The sequence below is a fragment of the Clarias gariepinus genome, chromosome 11, assembly GCF_024256425.1.
Source record: "Clarias gariepinus isolate MV-2021 ecotype Netherlands chromosome 11, CGAR_prim_01v2, whole genome shotgun sequence".
NCBI classification, from domain to species: Eukaryota; Metazoa; Chordata; class Actinopteri; order Siluriformes; family Clariidae; genus Clarias; species Clarias gariepinus.
The window spans coordinates 28,957,713-28,981,233 of NC_071110.1; the positions used below are offsets into that span (position 1 = coordinate 28,957,713).

A 23,521-nucleotide genomic window follows, 5' to 3' on the forward strand; every position below is an offset into this window, starting at 1 on the left:
TTTCTTAATTAAAATTTATTTTAATATATTTATATATTTATATAATGCATGTGTACATACACACGCACACACGTACATACATCAACTTAAACTCATGTAACATTCGACTTGAGTGGTTCGTGTTTCGGAGTCTCTGTGTAGCACCCGTCCAGAGTCTGGGAGCGATGCCGGTCTGAAACTCCTTATGGCCGGGAATAAGCTGATGGAAAATTAACAAAAACAAAAGAACAAAAAATTGCAAATTGCAGAGATGCTCTTCTTTGGTAGAGTCTCTCGCTCTCTCTCCGTCTCTCATGCTCCTCTCGTCATCATTTAGAGGTGAACAGCGTTTAAGCGGGTAAGCTCCGCAGCCAAGTCGAATCTCGTGTATGTGGACGTGAGCAATTAAGATAAATACTGATATGCACACGTGAGCTAAACTTCTGCCCTCCCTTTTCTGAGAAAATAGATATGTACAGGACTGCAGCATTAAAATGCACAGGACACTTTGAAATAACTTAGCTCAAAACGGACATTTGTTGTCTTGGATTTTTTTTTTTCCAGACGTGGAAATTTCACAGATTCAGCAAAGGAAAGGCCCCTTTTTTTTCCAGCAGGCACCCCAATACACTTTGTTTTGTGTTTTCTGTTCTTACAGATAGATAGATCGTCATGTAACACCTCCGTTAGGCGCACCGGTGTAAATTGTACTAACATAAAAAAAGTCTTTAGAAACATGTCTTTAAAGCTACTTGGAACATCAAAACAGTGCAAGAGGTGCAAGCGAGAGTCTCACGCCGTGTGGGCTTGTTCAGAGTGGGGTGCTATAAGAAAGGGTTTGTGGAGGAACTTCCTCCGGGGTACTGTCCAACCGGCGCTCCTGCCTGTAAAGAGAGAGGGACACACAGACATGGTTAAAAAAATAATAATAATCTATACGTATTATACTGTAAATGTCTGTACATTAAATATCTTTGGAAGTAGTAATCATTTTTGAACGGATCTTAAGTGTGACTCGAAAAGAATGAGTTGTCTCGAGGAATGATTTGTTCAGTCATCCATGCGGAATATCACACGTTCTCAACTATGAGAGACAAAATTAAAAAAAGATCCAGAAAATCACATTGTAGTATTTTTAATAAATTAACTGGTAAACTCCATGGAAAAATAAGTATTTGGTCACCTACAAACAAGCCAAATTTCTGGCTCACAGACCTGTAACTTCTTTAAGAGGCTCCTCTGTCCTCCACTTGTTACCTATATTAATGGCCTATATTAATGGCATCTGTCATCAGTATAAAAGACACCTGTCCACAACCTCAAACAGTCACACTCCAAACTCCACGATGGTCTAAAATTGTAGACCAGCACCAGACTGGGAAGACTGAATCTGCAATCGGTAAGCAGCTTGGAGTGGGGGGAAAACAACAACAACAACAACAAAAAAAAAACTGTGGGAGCAATTATTAGAAAATAGAAGACATGCAAAACCACTGATAATCTCCCTCGATCTGGGGCTTCACGCAAAATCTCACCTAGTGAATGACCTGCAGTGAGCTGAGACCAAAGTAACAAAGGCGATCAGGCAACCAAGAAAGAACTTTTTGGTAAAAACTTAATTTGTCGTGTTTGGAGGAGAAAGAATGCTGAGTTGCATGCAAAGAACACCATACCAAGATCGTTGGTGTCTTGCTCCCATCCCTCCAAGGACATTTACAACACCCGCCTCGCACACAAAGCTCTCAACATCGCCAGTGACCCTACCCACCCGACTCAGAGCTTCTTTAGTCTGCTGCCATCAGGGAGGAGACTAAGGAGTTTCCATGCCAGGACATGCAGACTGAAGGACAGCTTCATTCATCGGGCGATCAGGAAGCCCACCTCCCTCCCAGCTCTGCCTTCCCTGTGCTCTTCGGCCTCTCCTACCATTATTCTCTGACTCCTTCATTTCTCTCTCTCACACACACACATACACTCATCCTGTCCCTTTATGCACCATTGGTACATCCACTTACCCAAAAAATTAAATAAAAAGTACATACCTTGTTTATACCGTTTTGTACACCATTTTATACTGTTCTATTATTAATATTAATATTATTTATTACTCTTTAAAATGTCACATTAAACAACTAAAAATAAGTACACTTGCACTTTCTTATTGTACTGTTCCGTTTTGCACCATATCAGCCTTCTGTGATGTTAACTGTCCCTTTCTGCAGGACGGTAACTCAGTTATCTTACCTTATCTTACTCTGTTATTCTCCAAGTTGTTTTTTTTTTTTTTAGTTTTATTTAAGTTTTTTTTCCAGTGTTAAATGTCTACGTTATTTAGATTCTCTATATGTATGCACTGTACATGTAGCAGAATTGACAACCTTTGTTGAATTTGATACCTACTGTGAAGCATGGGGGTGGAAACATCATGCTTTGGGGCTGTTTTTCTGCAAAGGGACCAGGACGACTGAACCATGTAAAGAAAAGAATGAATGGGGCCATGTATCGTGAGATTTTGAGTGAAAACCTTCCATCAGCAAGGGCATTGAAGATGAAACGTGGCTGGGTCTTTTAGCATGACAATGATCTCAAACACAGCCCGGGCAACGAAGCCCGGGCCTAGCCAGTCTCCAGATCTCAACCCCATAGAAAATCTTTGAAGGGAGTTAAAAGTTTGCGTTGCCCAGCGACAGCCCCAAAACATCACTGCTCTAGAAGAGATCTGCATGGAGGAACGGGCCAAAATACCAGCAACAGTGTGTGAAAACCTTGTAAAGACTTACAGAAAACGGTTGACCTCTGTCACTGCCAACAAAGGGTATATAACAAAGTACTGAGATTTTGTTATTGACCAAATACTTATTTTCCACCATAATTTGCAAATAAATAATTTTTTCCCCTTATTTTGTCTCTCATAGTTGAGGTGTACCTATGATGAAAATTACAGACCTCTCTAATCTTTTTAAATGGAAGGATTTGCACAATTGGTGGCTGACTAAATACTTTTTGCCCCACTGTGTGTGTGTGTATGCGTGTGTGTGTGCGCGCATTAAAAAAAATATATAAAAAAATAGACCTTGAAAAAAAACATTACTTCGCAAGATTTGTGCGATGGCGCTGTACATTTTTTTAAAATAAGCGCTGATGAGCGATTGAGATCTACTTAATAAATGCAATCTCACCTTCATATAAAAATCATTAGTTTATGCCATAATTTAACAAGATGCTGTTGCTTATGAGTGTGCGGATAAATTCCACACAAATAAAAGAACGAAGTCGTGAACACATCTAGTGTAAAATAATTCAAGTACATATACAACACCATCACCAAGATGAATACTGTAAATAAATAAAAAAAATTTAAACCTTATGTGGGTTTAAATCCTACAACTTTTAGAATGCTGCTCAGACTGTAAATAAATTATATAAAATAGGCAATCTATCAGTAATAAAACGTAGATAATAATGAATGGAATACACACCAAAAACGGGTTATTGGTAATGCCGGGTGCTCCCATGTTCTGTCCGAATGGAGCTACAGCAGCTTTGCCTTGAGCGAATGCAGCAAAACCCCCACCTACACACACACACACACACACAACACACACACACACACACACACAGAGTTTAAGAGTTTAACTTTGCAGACTTTACACACATAATTGGACACAAACTAGACAGGTTGGAGACAGTGACTGACAACAGATCACCAAATAAACTCCTCCTACATGATCTTATACAGAGGCAGCGGAGTTCAATCTCTAACAGACTGATCGAGCTTCGCTGTCACAAGGTTCGGGGAATCATTCATGAACCGTTCGTCATTACGACTCACCCCTATGTAATAAATGACGATAGCAAAAAATATACAGTACATATCCCATTATTCACTGTCTTCATTTAACATACAAACACTGACAATTTACACATTTCACCTCTTTCTGCACAGTTTGCACTGTTTTTTCTATATAAAATCTGCAACACTGTATTGTTATACAAATTACAATTGCACTCTGCCCTCCTCCTTTTTTATCCGCCTACTACTTTTTGTGTAACCTGCTGCTGTAACAATTTTCTCACTGAATCAATAAATCACTAATCTCACTCACTTTCCCTCACTAGTCAGTCAAAGACAGACAGACAGACAGACAGACAGTCAAAGACAGACAGACAGACAGTCAAAGACAGACAGTCAGTCAGTCAAAGACAGTCAGTCAGTCAGTCAAAGACAGTCAGTCAGTCAGTCAAAGACAGTCAGTCAGTCAGTCAAAGACAGTCAGTCAGTCAGTCAAAGACAGTCAGTCAGTCAGTCAAAGACAGTCAGTCAGTCAGTCAAAGACAGTCAGTCAGTCAGTCAAAGACAGACAGACAGACAGACAGACAGACAGACAGACAGACAGACAGACAGACAGACAGACAGACAGACAGACAGTCGGATGATGTTGATAAACCTTTTTCGATCAGATTCCTGCTCATTACCGTTGGGTTGCTGGGCGTAGGCCTGCGGCTGAGGGAAGCCCTGGGCGGGGGGGAAAGCTTGCTGGAAGTTTCCGCTGAAGCTTGTGGGGAGGTTGTAGGCAGCCGTGTTACTAAGGCCAGCTGGCATGCTCATGGAACCAGGACCAAACGAGGCTGAAAACAAAAAAAAATTTAATCACACATACAGTCTCTTTATGCACTATGGCTGATCAAATGATTAATAGGGGGGCAAGACAAAGTAGTGTTTTTTTTTTTATCACATTGTAAATGAGCATGAACCTGGAAATAAATTTTCCTGGAAATTTCTCTTACAAAAACATTCAGTTAGGCCAAATTCCTACTCATTACTCACACACAGTACCTCCCCTGCAGTACACTGCCTGGCCAAAAAAAACTGCTGATTCAAAGAGGTCAAATTTTTGCTCTGCATGAAGTTAGGAAAATATTTAATTTTCTGGAATTGGCTGATAAACAGTCTAACACATTATTAAAGATGTAGAAGAACAGTGCTGAATCATTAACTCTGCAGGGAAAATGTGGTTTAAAAAAAACAAAAACATTTTCATCTGACTGCCTAAATGTTTGCGATAACAGCTTCACAGGCTATTTCATGGCAGATTAAACATTCAAAAATGTATATACCAAACCAACATAATACAAAGTTATAGATACAATGTAAGGGACTTGAAACCGAAATTTAGTAAAAGAAAGGGTAAAGATTTTAGAAAGGGTAGTAAAATAAATTAAACGAATAAATAAATATCAGATTACAACATCGCCTTGGCCAGAAGAACGAGATTTATTACTTGCAAATTCTATACAAGGTTCTTTAGATGCACTTTTGCCAGAAATCACAAAAGTTTTTTTTCTTGTTTCATCCTGCAGACGTTCTTTAAAGTTTTTTTTTGGTGAAAATCGTTGTCTCATGGCATTAAAACTTAGACTGCCCTAAATGTACGGAATGACCTGGTTATACCATCAGTGGACCATTTGCAGTGTTTGCACAGTGCTAATGATCCATATTCCATGACTCAAACTGTGAAAAATTGACTCTAGGAGCAAAAGGAATCATTTTTACACATGTACTGGTCACCACATAATCTGAGTTTGGACCATAATCAAAGCTTAAAATAAAAATTAGAGCATGCAACAGTTTTTATGGCTAGGTGGTGTATATATGCATGACACTGCACACACTGTATGTGTGGGGGAAAAAAACAAAATATTAAAAAGCAATCACCTTTTACAGCACCAAAGTTGTAATGCTTTAGAGTTTGCAGCTCAGTCATAACCTCATTTTTGCACACACACAATGTAAAAACAGCAAGACTGTATCCAGCTTTAAAGCATTCTCTAATCAAAGCACGGCTCGACATATTTATTATAATAAAAATAACAGTGTGCGCATCTGGAAATTCACAAAAAACACAACATCCAACCCCGAACACCTGGTAGCTCACTGAGCACTACAGAGGGACCATTCTGCCTCGCCTTTTCCTCTGACTCAACTTCTAGGAGAGCCTTGTGATTTCACCAGATCACTCATTTCCTGATCAGAGATTCGCTAGAAAAGTACACTTCTGTGAAAAGCATGTTGAGTATTTACATAAGAATTGTAAACTTACAGACGCTGACAACAAACTTTTGGAACAGGAGTGAAACAAAGGTAAAAATTAGGGATGCCAGACTGTATGATCTGAGTGGTATTTTATCTTATTACAAATACATACACACGAAGATAGAATGACCCCAAAAATGTATACACACTTCAACAGTTATCTATGCCTGTTATTTATAAAACTCGAATTGTGTGGTGTGTAGTATTATGCTTTCTCTAAATATGTTAGTAGTCACCACCATTATTGTATCATGTGACTGTCAGAAGAGAGGAGTGTGTATGTATGTATTTATATATATATAAAAAGAGGGTATAAATTTTTCAATAGTAAATGTATTGCTATGTGTTACATATAATATTAATCACACTGTTTCTATTTTTCTAAAGTGTGTATACATTTTTTTGGCTGACTGCATACGTGTGCGTGTGTGTAATATATTTACATATATTATATGTTGAAGTGTGTATTCATTTTTTTTCCTGATTTAAAGTAAATTTACCATATAAAAAATTAATGACAGTTCATTTATAATTTAGCAAGAGGCAATTACTTTTTCACACAGATTTGGACAGCTTTCCCCCCCTAATAAATATACTTATATAAAATATATTTTATAAATGACAATTATACATTAAAAAAAAACCTTGGATTTTATATTTACTATGTTTATCATTGTGCAATGTTAATTACTTTTATGATAAAACATATATTTTTTTAATACTTTTAAAGTATATTCATCTCTTTGGTATTGTTTTGATCGGTTGTTGAGTCGTGATACGTTTGGTTGCGCTCAGGAATGGCTAAACATGTAATTTTCAAAACGTTATATCATACTTGTGATTTATTTTCCCCCGTCTTAAACACACATTTTATGCGTTAACAAAATAGCACAGTGGCTACACTTTTGTTTACTACTCAATACTAAACTCAGTGTTCTGGATTCATAGATGTTGCATGATTTAGAAAATTCAAAAGTGAAAACACACAGAATAAGGATGCTACACTACGTGGAAGCGGGAGAGACAAATTTAGAGGCAAAGAAATCAGGCCAAAAAAAAATAAAAAAGATCAAAAGATCAGGAGCACAGCACTCAGGATGCAGACTGGGAAAGATAAAGACCATACCAAAATAAGAAGCTGCAGGGTAGCCTTGGGCATGAAAAACTCCTGAGAGGTCTGGACCACATGGTGGAAACACAATCAGACAGTAACATCTATAAGCCTAAAGCCTTAAAAACAGCACTGGGATTTTAAATAACGATAAAATTAGAGAAAACACTGAGAGAACCCGAGGGATATACTTCAGAGTAAAATAAAATAAATAAAACATCACACATATACACACTGAATATACTAAACATTATTAAAATATACTGTGTTTTGTAACTCTTTAAATCTTTTGTCTATTTGGACACATGCAGTATGTCCATATGTGTTTCCAAGTCCAGGGTCCTGCGCTGCCTTCTGGTGGCCTGAATAACTAATAACACCCAGAGCTACTGTTGTCCCACTCATTTCTACCCCTCGTGCGTCATGCTCATATTGTGATTATGCTCTTAGACTTTAAAAAATTAATTAATAAAATAATCATAGGTATTTATATTCATAATGTTTAAGGGCAGTAAATCCGATCCCGGACCCTTACCTGCTGCTGGTCTCCCATTGGCCTGAAATGGATTTGAGGCAGGAGTGGCTTGTGGTATACCAGTAGAGACGAAAGGATTTGTTGATGGGCCTGACGGACAAAATAAAAAGACAAACATGCTCTATTAGCACACCTTCAAAAATGGTGACAATCAGTTAAAAACCTTCTGCATGTGCTTATGCACTCAAAATACCTCCCAAAATAGTTACACTGCATTCAGCAACATCATACAACCAGCCGTCCCACTGCTTTAACGTTATACATAATGTACAGCATGTACACAGTGTGAAACTCCATCCAAAGCTTAGAACTACACCACCTCCAACACACCACCAGTTTAGATCTATTTTTATGAGTAAAGATACATTTCCTTATAAAATATAATACTATACAAATTTTTGGTAGAGAGAACACAAGGTGGCCGTAGAGGAAAACATAATGGCTTGGGGGATGGTGAATTATTATCGTACTCAACCTACAGTACTGATATTACAGGAAACGACAGCGGATAAAGAAAACACGCTTGTATGTGTAATTACAGTACACATAGGGGTAAGATCAGTATTTTACATTCTAGCACTGCAGGAGACCTAGCAGTACAATATACTGGTTTACCTTTACATTCTTTTTTTTTTGTTGAGTAATGTCGAAGTTGTAATGTATTAAGCTAAGTTTGAAATAATATTAAAGTCTTTTGGGGGCATATTTAAGATTTAAAATACAAAATAGGCCTTTTTTTTGCCAGTTATTTATCTTATTTAGTCCTATTCCCCGATGGATCAGCAGAGTTTGATGATAGAGACGGCTTTATAATCCAGTAATCTGTCGTCCTGTCTGTTTCTCATAAAAAATAAATAAATAAAAATAGATTCAAAAAGGTTCATTTTTCCATTTCTATGCCTTTATGGCAAAAAACACTGTGTACCAATGGTGTTTTCAAGATGAATCCAAGCGGCCTCGACACTTCTGATGACCTAAATCACAACTCCATACAGCCTTGTGTGTGTGTGTTCGTGCATGTGTGTTTGAGAGACTTCTATTAAGACTTCTATTTAGGGATGCACCGAAATTTCGGCCGCCGAAAATTTTCGGCCGAAAGAGCATTATCGGTTTCGGCCGAAACGTAAGAAAGCGCCGAAAATAAAAGCCGAAATTGTCGCCACGCCTCTCCCATCCTCCCGTCTCGTTCGCGCTGTCATTACGCATCAAACACAGAGTATGTCGGCGGTTTGGAAGCACTTCAAAGTTTCAGATGAGGACAGCAAAGTTGCAATATGCAACATTTTTTTAATACAAACAAAAAGAAAATATTTTAAACATGTTTTTTAATGAAGCCATTTTCGGTTTCGGTATCGGTTTTCGGCCAAGTGCATCCAAAAATTTCGGTTTCATTTTCGGCCCAGAATTTTCATTTCGGTGCATCCCTACTTCTATTGATAAAGCAGGTCATTCCTCTCGCACACGGAGTCATTCTGTGTCACTGGTAAAGATCTTCATAACCCCAAAAACGTATCACACAATCAGGATGATGCTAAATGCATCAAAAACACACTTGTTCTTAATGTGGATCAGATATGATAGCCGGTCAATGCTGTGCCTGTGGGTTTGGACCGTTAGAATAAAATCAACTGTGGAAAATCAAGCATGATGCAGCCAAGAAAACACTGGGAGCACGAGAGCCTTTAGGTGAAAATTGTTCCATAAACGCTGCACGCTTCATTAATGTGATCTAGTGCACTGTCTGATTAAAAAAAAAAACGACAGTAAGAGGTGTTGGACATGCACTATGGCCTTGCACTGAACTGGATGTCACATGACTATATTCTATTAGTGTTATTACCTGGGGACCTCGTATGATTTAGAAATTACCCCCTCACATCTGAATTTCATGTGGCGCATTCGCATGGGATAAGCGAAGCCTGCGATTTCACTTGAATTTACTGACTTATCTCCCGGATATACAGTATTTATCCCGTCGTTTAAAAGTGTGTTGCAATGAAAAAAAGAGAGGATGTGTATGTGTGACATAGTTATCGTGCTCTGTGTCATTTACATTTCACCATTCATCCAACAGCTTGAGTTGTACACTTCATTTATCTGTTACATATTAACCTCGAATTATGACGTAAACCTCCTCACTTAATTGTGCATTATTTTGCATACATTTCGACTATTATTTAGAAAGTAAGCACTCTTCCGTTTATATGATACAGCCAGAACCATAATGTCATTTCCAATCATTCCTTTTTGCTTTCGCTCTTCTGATGGTTTTTAGCTCTCTCTTTCTGCACATTGTATTGTTGTAAGGTTTATAGCGATTTGACCCAGCAGAAAAAACACTTTTACAGCACTCCAACTTCATTCTTTATAGATGATGAATAAAAAACAAAACGCGGAGGAAACAAAAAGCAAAAACCTTGAAAAATTCATATACAACTCCGCCAAATACTGGCCAAATCATAGCAATGTTGATTAGCACAGGATTAATATATATTATAGACAGTGTTGGGTGTAACGCGTTAGAGTACTTGGATTACTGTTTTGATGTAAAAAGTAATCTAACGCGTTATGTCCTCCATTTAAGTACTCAGTTATTTAGTTATATTTTCAAAAATGTAATCCGTTACTCAGACAATTTATGTAATCCGTGAGACAGACAGCAGTCATTCCCAATCCGTTATTGTGTGTGAGAAATTCGTCCTACAAGCCCCACCCCCGATAATACGTCCCCCCTCTGTTATTCCTGCCCATCTCACCTATGCAGTTTGACTATAAGGGGACCGACGCGTAGAAAAAAGGAAACCTAATCACAGCACCAAAACTCGCGGTGAATCATGATGAATCATACTTACGTCCACCGGTGAGATAGGGGTATTAGTAGTTAACAGATTATGGGCCAAACTTCGCTGAGTGATGGTAGAATAATTATAAAGGTCTTGACTAAAACAACATGCATAAGGAATCACAAAGGACTAGTACTCGAACTAGTTACTTTTATCAGAAGGTAACGCTGTAATGTAACTGATTACATTACAGTAAATTTGTAATGTAATTAGTTACTTTAGAAAGTACCGTCCTGCAACACTGATTATAGACATTAGTCCTGTGCAAATCGGACTGTCCGTGATTTGGCGAAATTGTATAGAAATTTTTCCAATTTATATTTTGTTTCCTGTGCGGCATTTTTATCCATCATCCATAAAATGTGGAAGCTGCGTTGGAGTGCTTTAAAAGTATTTTGGGTGCTGGGTCACATCACTGTACACCATACAACAATACAATCTGCAGAGGAGAAAGGTGAAAAGCATCAGAAAAGCGAAAGCAAAAAAAAAAATTATTAAAAAAAGCAATGGATGACATAGCAGGATGTGGTAAACACTCTGCTGTTAATATCATACAGCTAGATCTGTAATGACATTTCCAAACAATAGCTGATCCAAAATAGTGGCAAGAGGAGGTTCACATCAAAATGTGAGGTTAATGTGTTAGTTTTTGTTAACTTATGTTGTAATTTATGTTAGGTCCTTCTGTCTCGTCTCTGCTAGCCAGCTAACTAGGCCTCTTGGTTAGCTAGTTTAGTGTTTCTGTTAATTTATGTTGTAAATTTATGTTGCATGTAGCACCTTGGTCCTGGAGGAACGTTGTTTCGTTTCACTGTGTACTAACTGTATATGGCTGTAATGACAAAGCCTACTTGAACTTGAGATACATCAAGTGTACAGCTCAGGGTTTTAGATTATAACCCAGTAAAATAAATGACACAGGACATGATGACAAACATACACACCCTACCATCTTTTTTTGTTTAATCTTCCAACTGTCCAGGGAAAAACGGCTCTACGACCGCATTCGAATGCGAGAACTTAGATGAAAGATCTCTGCACACATGAGCACATCCAATAATATTATCACACGTTTCTGATCTCACATGGTGGGTTAAAGAAATATACATTTAGAACCGTGAATCTTAATCATATCACCAAATTGCTGTAAGTAAGAAAAAAAGCAAAAAAAAAAAGCCATAACACTAAGAGAAATACTAGGAAAATGTTTGAATGTGGCGGCATAACAAAACATTTTGAGTCATTAACCTCCCCACTAGTAAAAAGGTGCTGTAGTGTTTTACCTCCAAAGCCCTGGGGGAGTGCTGCCTGAGGGGGCTGCGGTGGTACGGGCACACCAGGTGGGGCTCCAAACACAGACCTAAAAAGGGAAAGAGAAATACAAGGTGAGTAATATCAACATTTATCATGTGTAGATGGGAAAGTGGATTTGAGAAACACCTTTGACAGACCTGATAACTCAAATGAATAAGCCTTGGTTACAAACATGATGAGCAGAAAAGCAAATGAAATTAAAATGTTTTGGGAACATATTTAGGGTTTAAACTACAAAAGCTTTTTTTCTTTTCTTTTTTTTACCACATCAAAAATTAAACGTTTTTTTTTTTTCAATTCGTGTGCACTCTAGGAATGTTTCCTGACCCCCATAAATTTGGAGGGGCGACTGTATTATACAATAACTGGGAGAGTCTGCGATATTTAATGACTGTGCTGTTTTGAGCACATGCTAGAACCTTGTAGGAATAAGACAAGACCTGATATGTCAGACTGCTCTAGATGCCAGAAATCTAGTTGGGGGAAAAAGAAAAAAAAACAAAACTCAACAGCAATTTACCGAGCATGTGCCCAATATTGGGTGTGGTTAAGCGTTTGTTATTTACCCCTGGGTACTGGTGGCAGTGCCAAAGCTGCTGCTACTGGGGGCAGGGACGCTGAAAGCAGTGTCTAGTGCAGCCAGTGCAGCATATCGATCACCACCCAACATGGCTGCCTGGGGAGGGGGCGGGCCCACACCTGCAGAAGGAGGAGCCGAGCTCGAACCTTAGAACAGACCCAAAAAAAAACAAAAAAAAACAACAACAAGATGACAGCATTACAAATCAACACTTAATGTTGTTAAATACTTTGCACGGTGTTTCACAGCGCGTGGTATTTGATGTGTCGAGTTTGGAGTACCTTGTTCGGTTTTGCCAGAGCTGAAGATGTTGTCCAGGTCAGCGAGCGCGGCGTACCTGTCAGCGGTTACAGCGCCTGCGTCGCCCTTGGCCCCGCCCCCTGAGCAGTTGGACTGGGAGGATCCGTACGTAGCAAAGTCAGCGCTGCAGGATTTGGGGAAGTTGTCGAAGTTGGCAAAGTTGGCATTAGCCAGTCCTGCTGAGCCGGCTGTACAATCGGAGACATGGCAAAACATGGTAAATAGGCATAGGGGACATTTGAAGGAGAACATACTTCAAACTATGTGTTTCTCAGGAGAATCCTAATGTAGGCCACCTAGATTCCTACAAACACACAAGGAGACAAGTAAACCTTTCTACTAATATTTAAAAAGAAAAAAGCATGTAAGTGCTGACCATGTCATCTGTACCTGAAGTACAGCAAGCCTGCATTTATACAAATCCAAATTGAAGAAGATACCTTTAAATCAAATGATGTTTTACCCCGTATGGTAAACAGACAGCTATCTAGAAGTTAACGCAAGAGGGCAGACTTAAACTCAGATCTCCAGGAAAACAAACTGTAAAATTGAGCTGCTGATGGAAAAAAAGTAAAAATCTTTCTTTGGAATTAAAATCATTTTAACCAGAGATGATTCTGCGCTTGATCGATCATTGCTCGGGATTATTATTATTTATCCTCGACTTGTTGCGCTGATTCACTCTATACCAAATCACAAATTCACAGAAATTAAATTTATGGGTAAATTTGATTGAAAAGCAGAAACACAGATCATACTCTGAGTAGCCAGTAGGGGCAGCGTGGAGGAGATTTCTCCCACACTGCAGCTTGATCAGGAGATTTGAGAATCCTGATAAGCTGTAAAATTTTGATGGCATATACATGGAAAAGAAACAGAAGTAAATAACTAAAGAATGCAAAGACTAATTGTTCATAAAGGGGAAAAAACGCAATAATTCACCAATCAGAGATAATAAACTAGCACAGGAGGACAGAACAGATGTTTAAGATGAAACATGATACATGAGAAACCCAGGAGTAAAGAGAGGTAACTGGGTGAATAAGACATTTAGATGATTAAGAGTGTGTGTGTACCTGGTTGTGCAGGCTGAAATTGTGCGTGAGGGGCGGAGGGGAACGCAGCACTAGGCGCGGTGGCGGCAGCAGCAGAACTCCCGAATGCATCAAAATTTGCAAAGTCTGTGCTAGCGTTAGCATTCTGTGCTGCTGGAGGCCACAACATACACAAAAACAAATGAGATGAGTAATATGAGATGCAAAAACATGGTGGGATAATAGTCACACAAATCGTGGCATGTTATGAAAAACTAAATGAACTGAAATCATGCCATCACCACAGAAACAGAACAAATAAAATAAATCAATGGGTACAACTTTAATGGTAAAAACATTTAACAGGGCTAGGTTAAAGGTTTCGCTTAATTCATGATGTCCACCACAATGTATGTGTAGGAATATGAAATTCTCTAACAGGAGACGGTAGAGTTTTACCTGGATGGCTACTGAAATTGGCAAAGTTGGCGAAGCCGGAGCTGCCCGTGGACTGTGATGTCGGAGCGGCGAATATGTCACCGCCTAGATCGCTGAGCAGATCAAACTTCCTGTCCTGCTGGCTTAACTGAACACGTGACACTACAGGGGACTGAGAGGGACAAAACACGCAGGTAAAATAAAAATAATTAAAAAAAACTTTTAAAAAAATGTTTAGACAGAGCCAGGAGATTACGTTAAACAGGGAGAGACAAAAAAAAAAAAAAAAGACATCCAGACTTTTAGTTAGGCAGTGAGATACAGTAAGTCCCTGACTTACAAACGAGTTCCGTTCCGGCAGCATGTTCGTAAGTCGGATTTGTTCGCAAGTCAGACAAAGTGAGCCTTACACCTTTGACACAAATATACAATATATAGCACAAAAAAAAAAAAAAAAAAAAAACAGGTTTGGTGAAGCACTGCGGTGTATTTTTATGAAACACATGAGCTACTTCCATGGTTTGTAGATCCATGGTGGATCTGCGTAAATTCGTAACTTGAATGTTTGCAAGTCGGGGACTACCTGTAGGTTCCCTGCACCGCACAATACCTTATGCAGTGCATATTACTGGGAGTCAGATTGTTTTTGTCGTGTAAAATTAACCCTACCATTCAAAGAATACACAATGAATGCTAACTACTCAGTCCGTAACGTAAAACATTGGTGTAAAAGCAACAGGTGTTGTGTATCTCCCAGAGGTGTGGGTGTGTGTGTGCGCGAGTGTGTGTGCGCGCTTACCTGGCTGGGTGTGTTTCTACTCAGGTGCAGAGCAGGCGCCGTCTCTCCCAGCAGGGTTTTCAGCGGCCGCACTTCCGGAGTGCTGTTTGTGCTGCTGGCTGAGGAGCCCGACATTGAGGCATGGACCGAGGCTACCACCTTGGCTTGGTCTGGAGGAACATACCTGAGGGCAAAGATGGAGAAATGGAAAAATATTTTTTAGGCATTATAAACTGATTTAAAAAAAAAAACATGATAAAAGAGACGAAGATGAAAGGATCAAAGAGGAGCAGGTGCTTCCATCACATGACTGAAAACTTTTTTTTTATTTAAAATTTTTTTTAAATAAGCTTCCCTGATTTAGCGAAACTATATTAAAACTTGTTTGAGCTGAACTTAAACTTGACCATCCGGTATCAAAAACCAGGTATCACTTATCAATTAGAATTCAGAATAATTTTTAGAAAAAGTTTCAGGATTTTGAGAATTGTAATACTTTTTTTATTCCTGTGTTTTTTGTATTTTGTACAATTTTTGAAATTGTATTATTCTGTAGACACGTTTGAAAAAGTTTTCAAAAGAGTAAATTCAAATTCAGTTTTAAAGTACTTAAATAAAAAGTAAGCGAAGGAAGATGTTTAAACATCGAATAATAAAAATGGACTCTCGCCATGAATATAGCTGTTGAAGCTGAAATGGTGTTAAAAAAGAAAACAAATAAAGAATTGAGTAAAAAATGAAAACACGCCTCCGAGTGGCGCAGTGGTAAAGCGCTCGCCCTATCATCCGAAGATCGCTGGTTCGAACCCCGGGTGATGCTGTTTTCCTCTCACAGCCGGAGGCACAGAGAGAGCTGATTGGCCGGGCTCTCTCAGGGGGGCGGGATGAGAGGTATTTGGGCTCCCGCATTAATCACGGCTCTACAGCCAATCAGGGGCGTCTGTAAGCTCGCGCACGCGGAAGGGGCGGCTAGCGCTTTCCTCCGAGTGTGTTACTCCGCCCCTAACGGTGCGTGAGCGAGCAGTTCGAAAAGATGCGGTCGGCTCGCGTCACGTGGTTCGGAGGAAACACGGGATAGCTTTCGCCCTCCCGACTGAGTGGTTGTGGTAGCCTTAATGTGGGAGCCCCCTGGTGACGGGGAGGAATTGGCCACGACTAGATTGGGGAGAAAATCGAAAAAAGAATTGGACAGGACTAAATTTATAAAAAAAAAAAAAAAAAAAAAAATGAAAACACAAAAACCTGCATCAGAGTGTACAAGATCTCAGGCTGCGGCGAAAATCTTATGTTATCATTTTTTAAATAAAAAGAAAAAAAGTGCTAAAACTTCTGGGTGCTTTCTGAACCCACCGTTCTTCTTACAAACACCGTTTCAAAAGTAAAGAACAACGCATTTCTTTACCACAGGATCCTGCTAAACTTATAAGCAGCATCGTAAACCAAAACACTCACCATCGCTTTTTCTCATATTTTTCCTGGAGGAACTCTTTGACTTTTTGCGGCTCCCTGAAGTCAGGAACAGCTGAGCTTCTGTCATCGTAGAGGCCCAGCCAGATCTGTTTGCACACCTATAAAAAAAAAAGAAAAAAATAATAATTTGTTTACAACACTGTAAATAAACTAAAAAAAAACAGGGCCAGGATTTGTTTTCTGAATGATCTCCATCAATAACACTCATCTCTCCGTCAGTTTTACTGAAATATCTTACACACACTTAAACTGCATAAATCAGTCATCACTCCGATAGTGGTTTATAGAGTTAATTAGTAACTCTATAAACCTAAACTTTTGGCGACAAGAGCAATAGTAGCTCAACCGTTTTTTTTTTATCTGACTGGAAAACGAGACATGGAAATGAAGAAGGGCTCGATCAACTCTGATACTAATGTTAAAATTATGTTGACTCAAAAATAATTCACCACTTCGAAAGTGTCCCTACAATCAGTGCAAGAAATAATTCCTAAAACTTTAAGGTTTATCTTGGCGCTTGTACTTTTGGAACACTTTTGTAAACTGTGCATCCTGTGCTATTTTTTTTTTTTTAAATACACACATGAAAGAAGAACCAACGGTCAGTAACAGAAGAACAGGTGTAAGGCTGGCTTTGAAGTTAAAGCTAGTTACATTCTCTGTACCTGCGAGCTTCACATCCAGAGGGAGGGGCGACCCAATCCACGCCCCCCTCGACTCTCACACCATGATAATATCACATGCAGTATACAGACTCGTATCTTTGCAACCATATGGGGTAGAAACGAGCCGTTATCAGTGTTTTCTTCAGGAAAAGCGGTGTGCCGTTACGCCTCTGCTTTTATACAATTTCTCCAGGAATTGTATGTACGTTTTTTAATACGTGCTTATTAAATTCCACCTGAGCAAAGTCGCGGGCACAGCATGGTGCTGGTTGATGAGACTTTAAATGATCTTACATGAAAACACACGCGCGCGCGCACACAGTGGCAAAAGCATTACATTATTTTTTTACATAATTAATGAACACAATTATAATTACTACATATTTTATTAATTCATTGTTTTGTTTTTTTATTAATTAATAAATTGATTGGAGGTTCTGAATTTTGCTTTTTATTAAAAAAAATTTTTTATTTATTTGCCCAGTGCTACTCGGATAGGGCTGCAACTAAGGACTATTGAAACGATTAACTGATTACAAATGATGCATTTTTTTCTAATAACTCTTATTTAGCAATTAGTTAAATAACATTTCCCCTAAAGTTTTTTTTTTATGTGGAAACTAACAGAGATAATAAAGATTACTTGATTAAAAATGTTTTTCCTGATGAAACAAAATCTAAAATTAAGAAAAAGCAAAGTAGCAGAAATAAACTTTAAAGACATTTAAGTAAAGTTTAAAGATACCTGAGAAGAATATACGGCCAATTAGTGCATGTGTGCGTAGCGTATGTGTTGCTGTGAGCTGAAAAAAGTTCATTTCACTTAAAAAATAAAAAAATAAAAAATTCACATTGAGGAAAACTGGAAATAAAAACCCCACTCACAGCAACACACGGTCAGTAATTATCCTTTTCAGGTGTGAATTATTTCCCAATAACCCTCACGTCCTACACAAAGCGGCCACGCCTCCCTACAGTACAAAGTCTTGCCCTCTGATTCTAGCGGCTTTCTGCTTGAGTTAAGAGTAAAATGTTTACACAAGTTGGAGATATTTGCTCGTCAAGGTGTTTGCCGTCGTGCTCTTACTCAATTCACAACAGTGAACCTGACACGTACATGTCGGAGCTCTTACAGACTCAAGTTTCTATCAAGCTATTTGTTTCTAACTAATATGATTAAATATGACTAATATGATGAATCGTTGCACCCCTACTCTCAAGTACACGCGAGTTGACCTGTTCATGTCAGTTACAGAAAAACCAAAAAGCGTGACCGCCGTACGTCCCGAAGACATGACACTTGTCCTCGTGTACTTTCAAACGGTTAGAGAAAGAAACAATCCCCTTAGAGAAAACGTCACAATATAAATATAGGGTCTTTTTTTTGACCACATCACAAATTTAGGAACATATCCATGGAAATTTCAAGGGATGACTGTATATCCAAGTTTTAAATTATTATCATTCTTATCATCATCTTTAGAGTACATCAAGCACAGGACACCATGTGAGAGACAAATCAGCTAACACAAAAAGCAGCTATAAAACTGGACGATATTGATGGCTCTGATTAAACACCAACACAGAGACCTCACACACTCGGCAACACTGACACCATTTAGAGCTCATTAATGAACTCAGTCACACACAGGAACAGACACACGCGCGCGCGCGCTATTTATTATGTAGAGGATGAGCAGCCACGACCACACACAAAAAAACCTTTAAACAGATCATTATTTGACTAAACCACTTGTGCAACAAGTATACAACAAATAATGACAAGGAAAAAAAAAGCTCGACTGGGGAACCTGGAAAAGGCATAAAAGGGAGAAAAAATGAGGAAGAAAGAAGTTAGGCAAAGAGATGAAAAAAAGAAAAGGAAAAGTAAGAGTCAGCATGTTTTCGGAGCGGAGCTAGAGACGAGGATCGGATTTCTCGCGGACACAGCACTCTTACGAGTCTTGTGACTCTCAGAAAAATAAAAGCGATGAAATAAACACTTGAAATTCTATCCATTTCTCTAAGAGCAGCAGGGTCGATTTCGTTACATCTACGGTACATATTGTGAGGAAAGACACTCGGGCTTGGGCGTGTCGGACTGATTAAACCACGGCGCTTTCCAAAACCACCCTGATCGAGATGAGAGTTGGGAAAGAGAACAGGAAGAAGAAACCAGAACACTTTGTGTAATCAGTTTGCTTTTTTTCGGCAAGTCTGAAGAAAAAAAAAAAAAAAAAAAAAACGCTTGTATAGAGGGATGGTATTCAAATATACTCAGCAAAAAAAGAAACGTCCCTTTTTCAGGATTGTGTATTTCAACAATAATGTTGTAAAAATCCAAATAACTTTACAGATCTTCATTGTAAAGGGTTTAGACAATGTTTTCCATGCATGTTCAATTAACCATAATCAATTAATTAACATGCACCTGTGGAATGGTCGTTAAGACCTTAACAGCTTACAGAAAGTAGGCATTTAAGGTCACAGTTCTAAAAACGCAGGACACTAAAGAGACCTGTCTACCAACTGTGAAAAACACCCAAAGAAAGATGCCCAGGGTCCCTGCTCATCTGCGTGAACGTGCATGAGGCATGCTGCAGGGAAGCATGAGGACTGCTGATGTAGCTAGGGCGATAAATCGCCATGTCCGCACTGTGAGACGCCTAAGACAGCGCTACAGGAAGGACGGCTGATCATCCTTGCAGTGGAAGACCACGTGTAACAACACCTGCACAGGATCGGTACATCCGAATATCACACCTACGTGACAGGTACAGGATGGCCACAACAACTGCCCGAGTCACACCAGGAACACACAATCCCTCCATCAGTGCTCAGACTGTCCGCAATAGGCAGTCCATGAGGAGGAGATGCACTGCAGTACTTCAAGCAGCTGGTGGCCACACCTGATACTGACTGGTACTTTTGATTTTGAGCCTCCCTTCATTCAGGGACACATTGTGAAACATTTTTAGTTTATGTATTATGGTGTTGACTCTTTTAGTGTTAATACAAATATTTACACATTACGTTTACTGAAAGTAAAAACAGTTGAAAGTCAGAGGATGTTTTTTTGCTGAGTATATAATAGAAGATTGCAGTGTGTGTATGTGTTTAATTGTCTTAAACACTTTAAGGTCATTATTAAAGCTTTAACAAGTTAAAAGTGTGTTCACGACCATCTAAAATACCCTTCAGGCAATGATTTTATTAAAAAGTTTTAAAAAATACTGCAAACACTCAAATGCACCGTTTTAGTGTCTATGTAAATAAGTTACTGCTTGGACACACCCACCAAAGAACAGCAGAGCTGAGTAACAAGTCATAAAAGGGTTTCCCTCTTATGAGCTTACACACGTACTTGCGGGATTGTGATAGCCATGAGTGCTTTGTCACGTTTGGACGCTGGTTCTGACCCACAAGTGCACAACCATCACAGCTTTATGTCCCCTTTTTAAATCCTCTATTTTCCATATACTTGACCGATAAAAATACTTTTTTCTGTAAGACCTTGCCTCATGTCTGTGGGCTAGACGCCATCGCAGGGTCAAATCTTTGATTAACACACACACGGGTACATCAGCATACGAACGCCCCCATGCCTCATAAGATTTCATCTTATAAACTCAAATTTTCCTCGACAAATAAAGCATTTTAGCTAAGTTGCGTGTGCATCCGGGAGCCGTTCAAAACTTGTCAGTGGATAGCCAAACAAAGCAAGTTACTTTTTTTTTCTTGTAGAAGGATTAACTAAAGACACAGCACCATGGTTCCCAAGAACGTTAGCAAGGACGGTTGCAAGAAGAAAACAAAGCCACTTTGTTTGCTTTTTAAAGCAGCCGGTGCCGAGAGAAATCACAAACTGAGGTTAGATTTAATGTCTATTTATTTTATATTTTACTTTACATGTCTTTTCCAAATGTTTTAATTGTTTTTATATGCAAAAATATTATTATAGTGTTGAAAATTTGCCCATGGAAAATGCATTTCACAATATAAAAATTCCCCTTAAGAACAAGGATTAAATTTGTATGCTAAGGTATCGCTGTATTTTTATATTATATTATATTTTTATATTATATTATATTATATATTATATATATATATAAAATATTATATTATATTATATTATATTATATTATATTATATATATACACACACATACACACTATGTAAATACACATACAGGGGTACCTCGGCATACAAATTTAATCCGTTACACCATATGAATTATTAAACCATTCTTAAACTAAGAAAAATTTAAATTGGCAGGCAGCGCAGCATCTTGTGTGTAACTTCTGATAAAAATCTTATAAAAATGATGGTAAGAGAATCACAATTCAAATCAAATTGGTACTTGTGCATCATGATTGTATTATAAGATCCCTGGTGATCCTATCCCTAATAGGTTTAATAATAAATAAAAATCATAATGAATAAAACCCTTTGTGACTTTGTGTGTTTTAGGGATATAATCCACCTTGGGGTGATAACATTAACTGCACTTCCTGTCAGGTCGTGACACTTTACCCCATGGTTGACCAGTGGTGTTGCAGTAACCTGTGTTCCGTTCATATGTTTCTATTCCAGAACATCAAATACCTTCTTCCTAAACTGCAACTGCGCCCTCATGTGGTGCATAAACAAATCGACACTGTGCAATGCTGCGGAGTATTATTGCCCAAAACAAACATTATCGGTTAACACATTTTTAATCAGTTAAACTGTTTAAAACGATTTTTTAAAATGATTAACAACCTTAATTTGAACCTTCACAAAACGTCAAACTCTGTAATCGCTGTTAGAGATTAAATGAGGTAATGACTCTGGATACCGATGCAATGCAAATAATAACTTGTTTTTACAAGTGTTAATTTGCTTACTGTTGAGGCCGTGAGTTAACGTGTTGCTAAAGTCATGGGATTGAAACTTGTAGAGTGTTTTGACTTTCCGAAGAAGGTTTTTAGATGGAGGTCTTTTTTTGTTTGGCTTTTCCTAGTTGGAAAGACGAAGGAGACAAATTTAGGTTACGATAAAATTTTTTTTTTTTTTTTTTTTTTTTATAAATTTAGTCCTGTCCAATTCTTTTTTCGATTTTCTCCCCAATCTAGTCGTGGCCAATTCCTCCCCGTCACCAGGGGGCTCCCACATTAAGGCTACCACAACCACTCAGACGGGAGGGCGAAAGCTATCCCGTGTTTCCTCCGAACCACGTGACGCGAGCCGACCGCATCTTTTCGAACTGCTCGCTCACGCACCGTTAGGGGCGGAGTAACACACTCGGAGGAAAGCGCTAGCCGCCCCTTCCGCGTGCGCGAGCTTACAGACGCCCCTGATTGGCTGTAGAGCCGTGATTAATGCGGGAGCCCAAATACCTCTCATCCCGCCCCCCTGAGAGAGCCCGGCCAATCAGCTCTCTCTGTGCCTCCGGCTGTGAGAGGAAAACAGCATCACCCGGGGTTCGAACCAGCGATCTCCGGATGATAGGGCGAGCGCTTTACCACTGCGCCACTCGGAGGCCAGCAAAAATTTTTTTTAAATAAAAACTGTCTAATGCTTTGAAGGGAAACATGTCGTATCTGACCGATTGACCCTTTCCAAGCCGGTTGTTTTGCTAATCATGAAAAAAAAAAAGTTGAAAACGTGATTATGATTCATTGAGAAGCCCGAGCACGACCAGATCACTGTGCGCAATAACATGTTATTCAAACGCCCAAGCGAGGTGGCATTATTCGCTTCTGATTCTATGTTACCTCATTTCCATGCTTCTGTAGAAATTCTATTTCCTGTTGCGTGAAGGTTGTCATAGAGATGGACTTCACTCTGTGGGGAGGGTTCAATCCTCGCCTGAAGACAGACAAGAAAGAGAGACAGACAAAGGGTTTGTTATGGCCAATCTGTGTTAAAGAAAATAAAGATAGAAATAAAGCATGATGACAATCTGAATGTCTGATTCTGAGATCTGATTCGATTAACCTGCTTCTGTCAGAGCCCTGCTTGGTGATGAACTGATTCTGAGCAAAAAATAAGTAAAAAAAAAAAGATCATCCTAATTGGCTCTATTGTTAGAACCAATAAACAAATGTTTGTGTTCTCCACCATAGACACAAAGAGAGGAAATTCAGCCACCTCGACTTCATAAAACATGTCCTTATAAATCTCTAGTGACACAAAATTCAGCCAGGTGGCACACAAACCGCGAAAATGGATCTACATCAACAAGTTTTTCTCCTTTATAATCTGTACGCTGTTAAAACTTTAAACAGAAAATAACAGCTACTGAAAATAAAACACTTCGGACTGCAGCTGCCAGCAAACACTTCCTGTAAAATATTATAATTATTACACCCTCGACTACTGTCCTTGGTAAACCTCAA

The 23,521-nt window shown here is 38.8% G+C and overlaps 1 protein-coding gene across 2 annotated transcripts in view; it reads right to left on the minus strand.

The window, feature by feature from the left end:
• Nucleotides 1-23,521, minus strand: part of agfg1a (ArfGAP with FG repeats 1a) — a 39,794-nt gene continuing 16,273 nt past the window's right edge. The window contains exons 2-13 of one of the 2 annotated variants that reach the window (XM_053507607.1): nt 22,898-22,991; nt 16,459-16,574; nt 15,028-15,190; nt 14,250-14,400; nt 13,833-13,961; nt 12,738-12,944; nt 12,443-12,602; nt 11,846-11,922; nt 7,720-7,809; nt 4,456-4,608; nt 3,459-3,553; nt 1-863 (exon numbers count right to left, since the gene is read on the minus strand). In XM_053507607.1, coding sequence (XP_053363582.1) covers nt 804-863; nt 3,459-3,553; nt 4,456-4,608; nt 7,720-7,809; nt 11,846-11,922; nt 12,443-12,602; nt 12,738-12,944; nt 13,833-13,961; nt 14,250-14,400; nt 15,028-15,190; nt 16,459-16,574; nt 22,898-22,991 — 1,495 coding nt within the window. In that variant the 3' untranslated portion in view covers nt 1-803. Of the gene's footprint in view, nt 864-3,458; nt 3,554-4,455; nt 4,609-7,719; nt 7,810-11,845; nt 11,923-12,442; nt 12,603-12,737; nt 12,945-13,832; nt 13,965-14,249; nt 14,401-15,027; nt 15,191-16,458; nt 16,575-22,897; nt 22,992-23,521 lie in introns of both variants that reach the window. The other variant, XM_053507606.1, reaches the window with a different exon arrangement.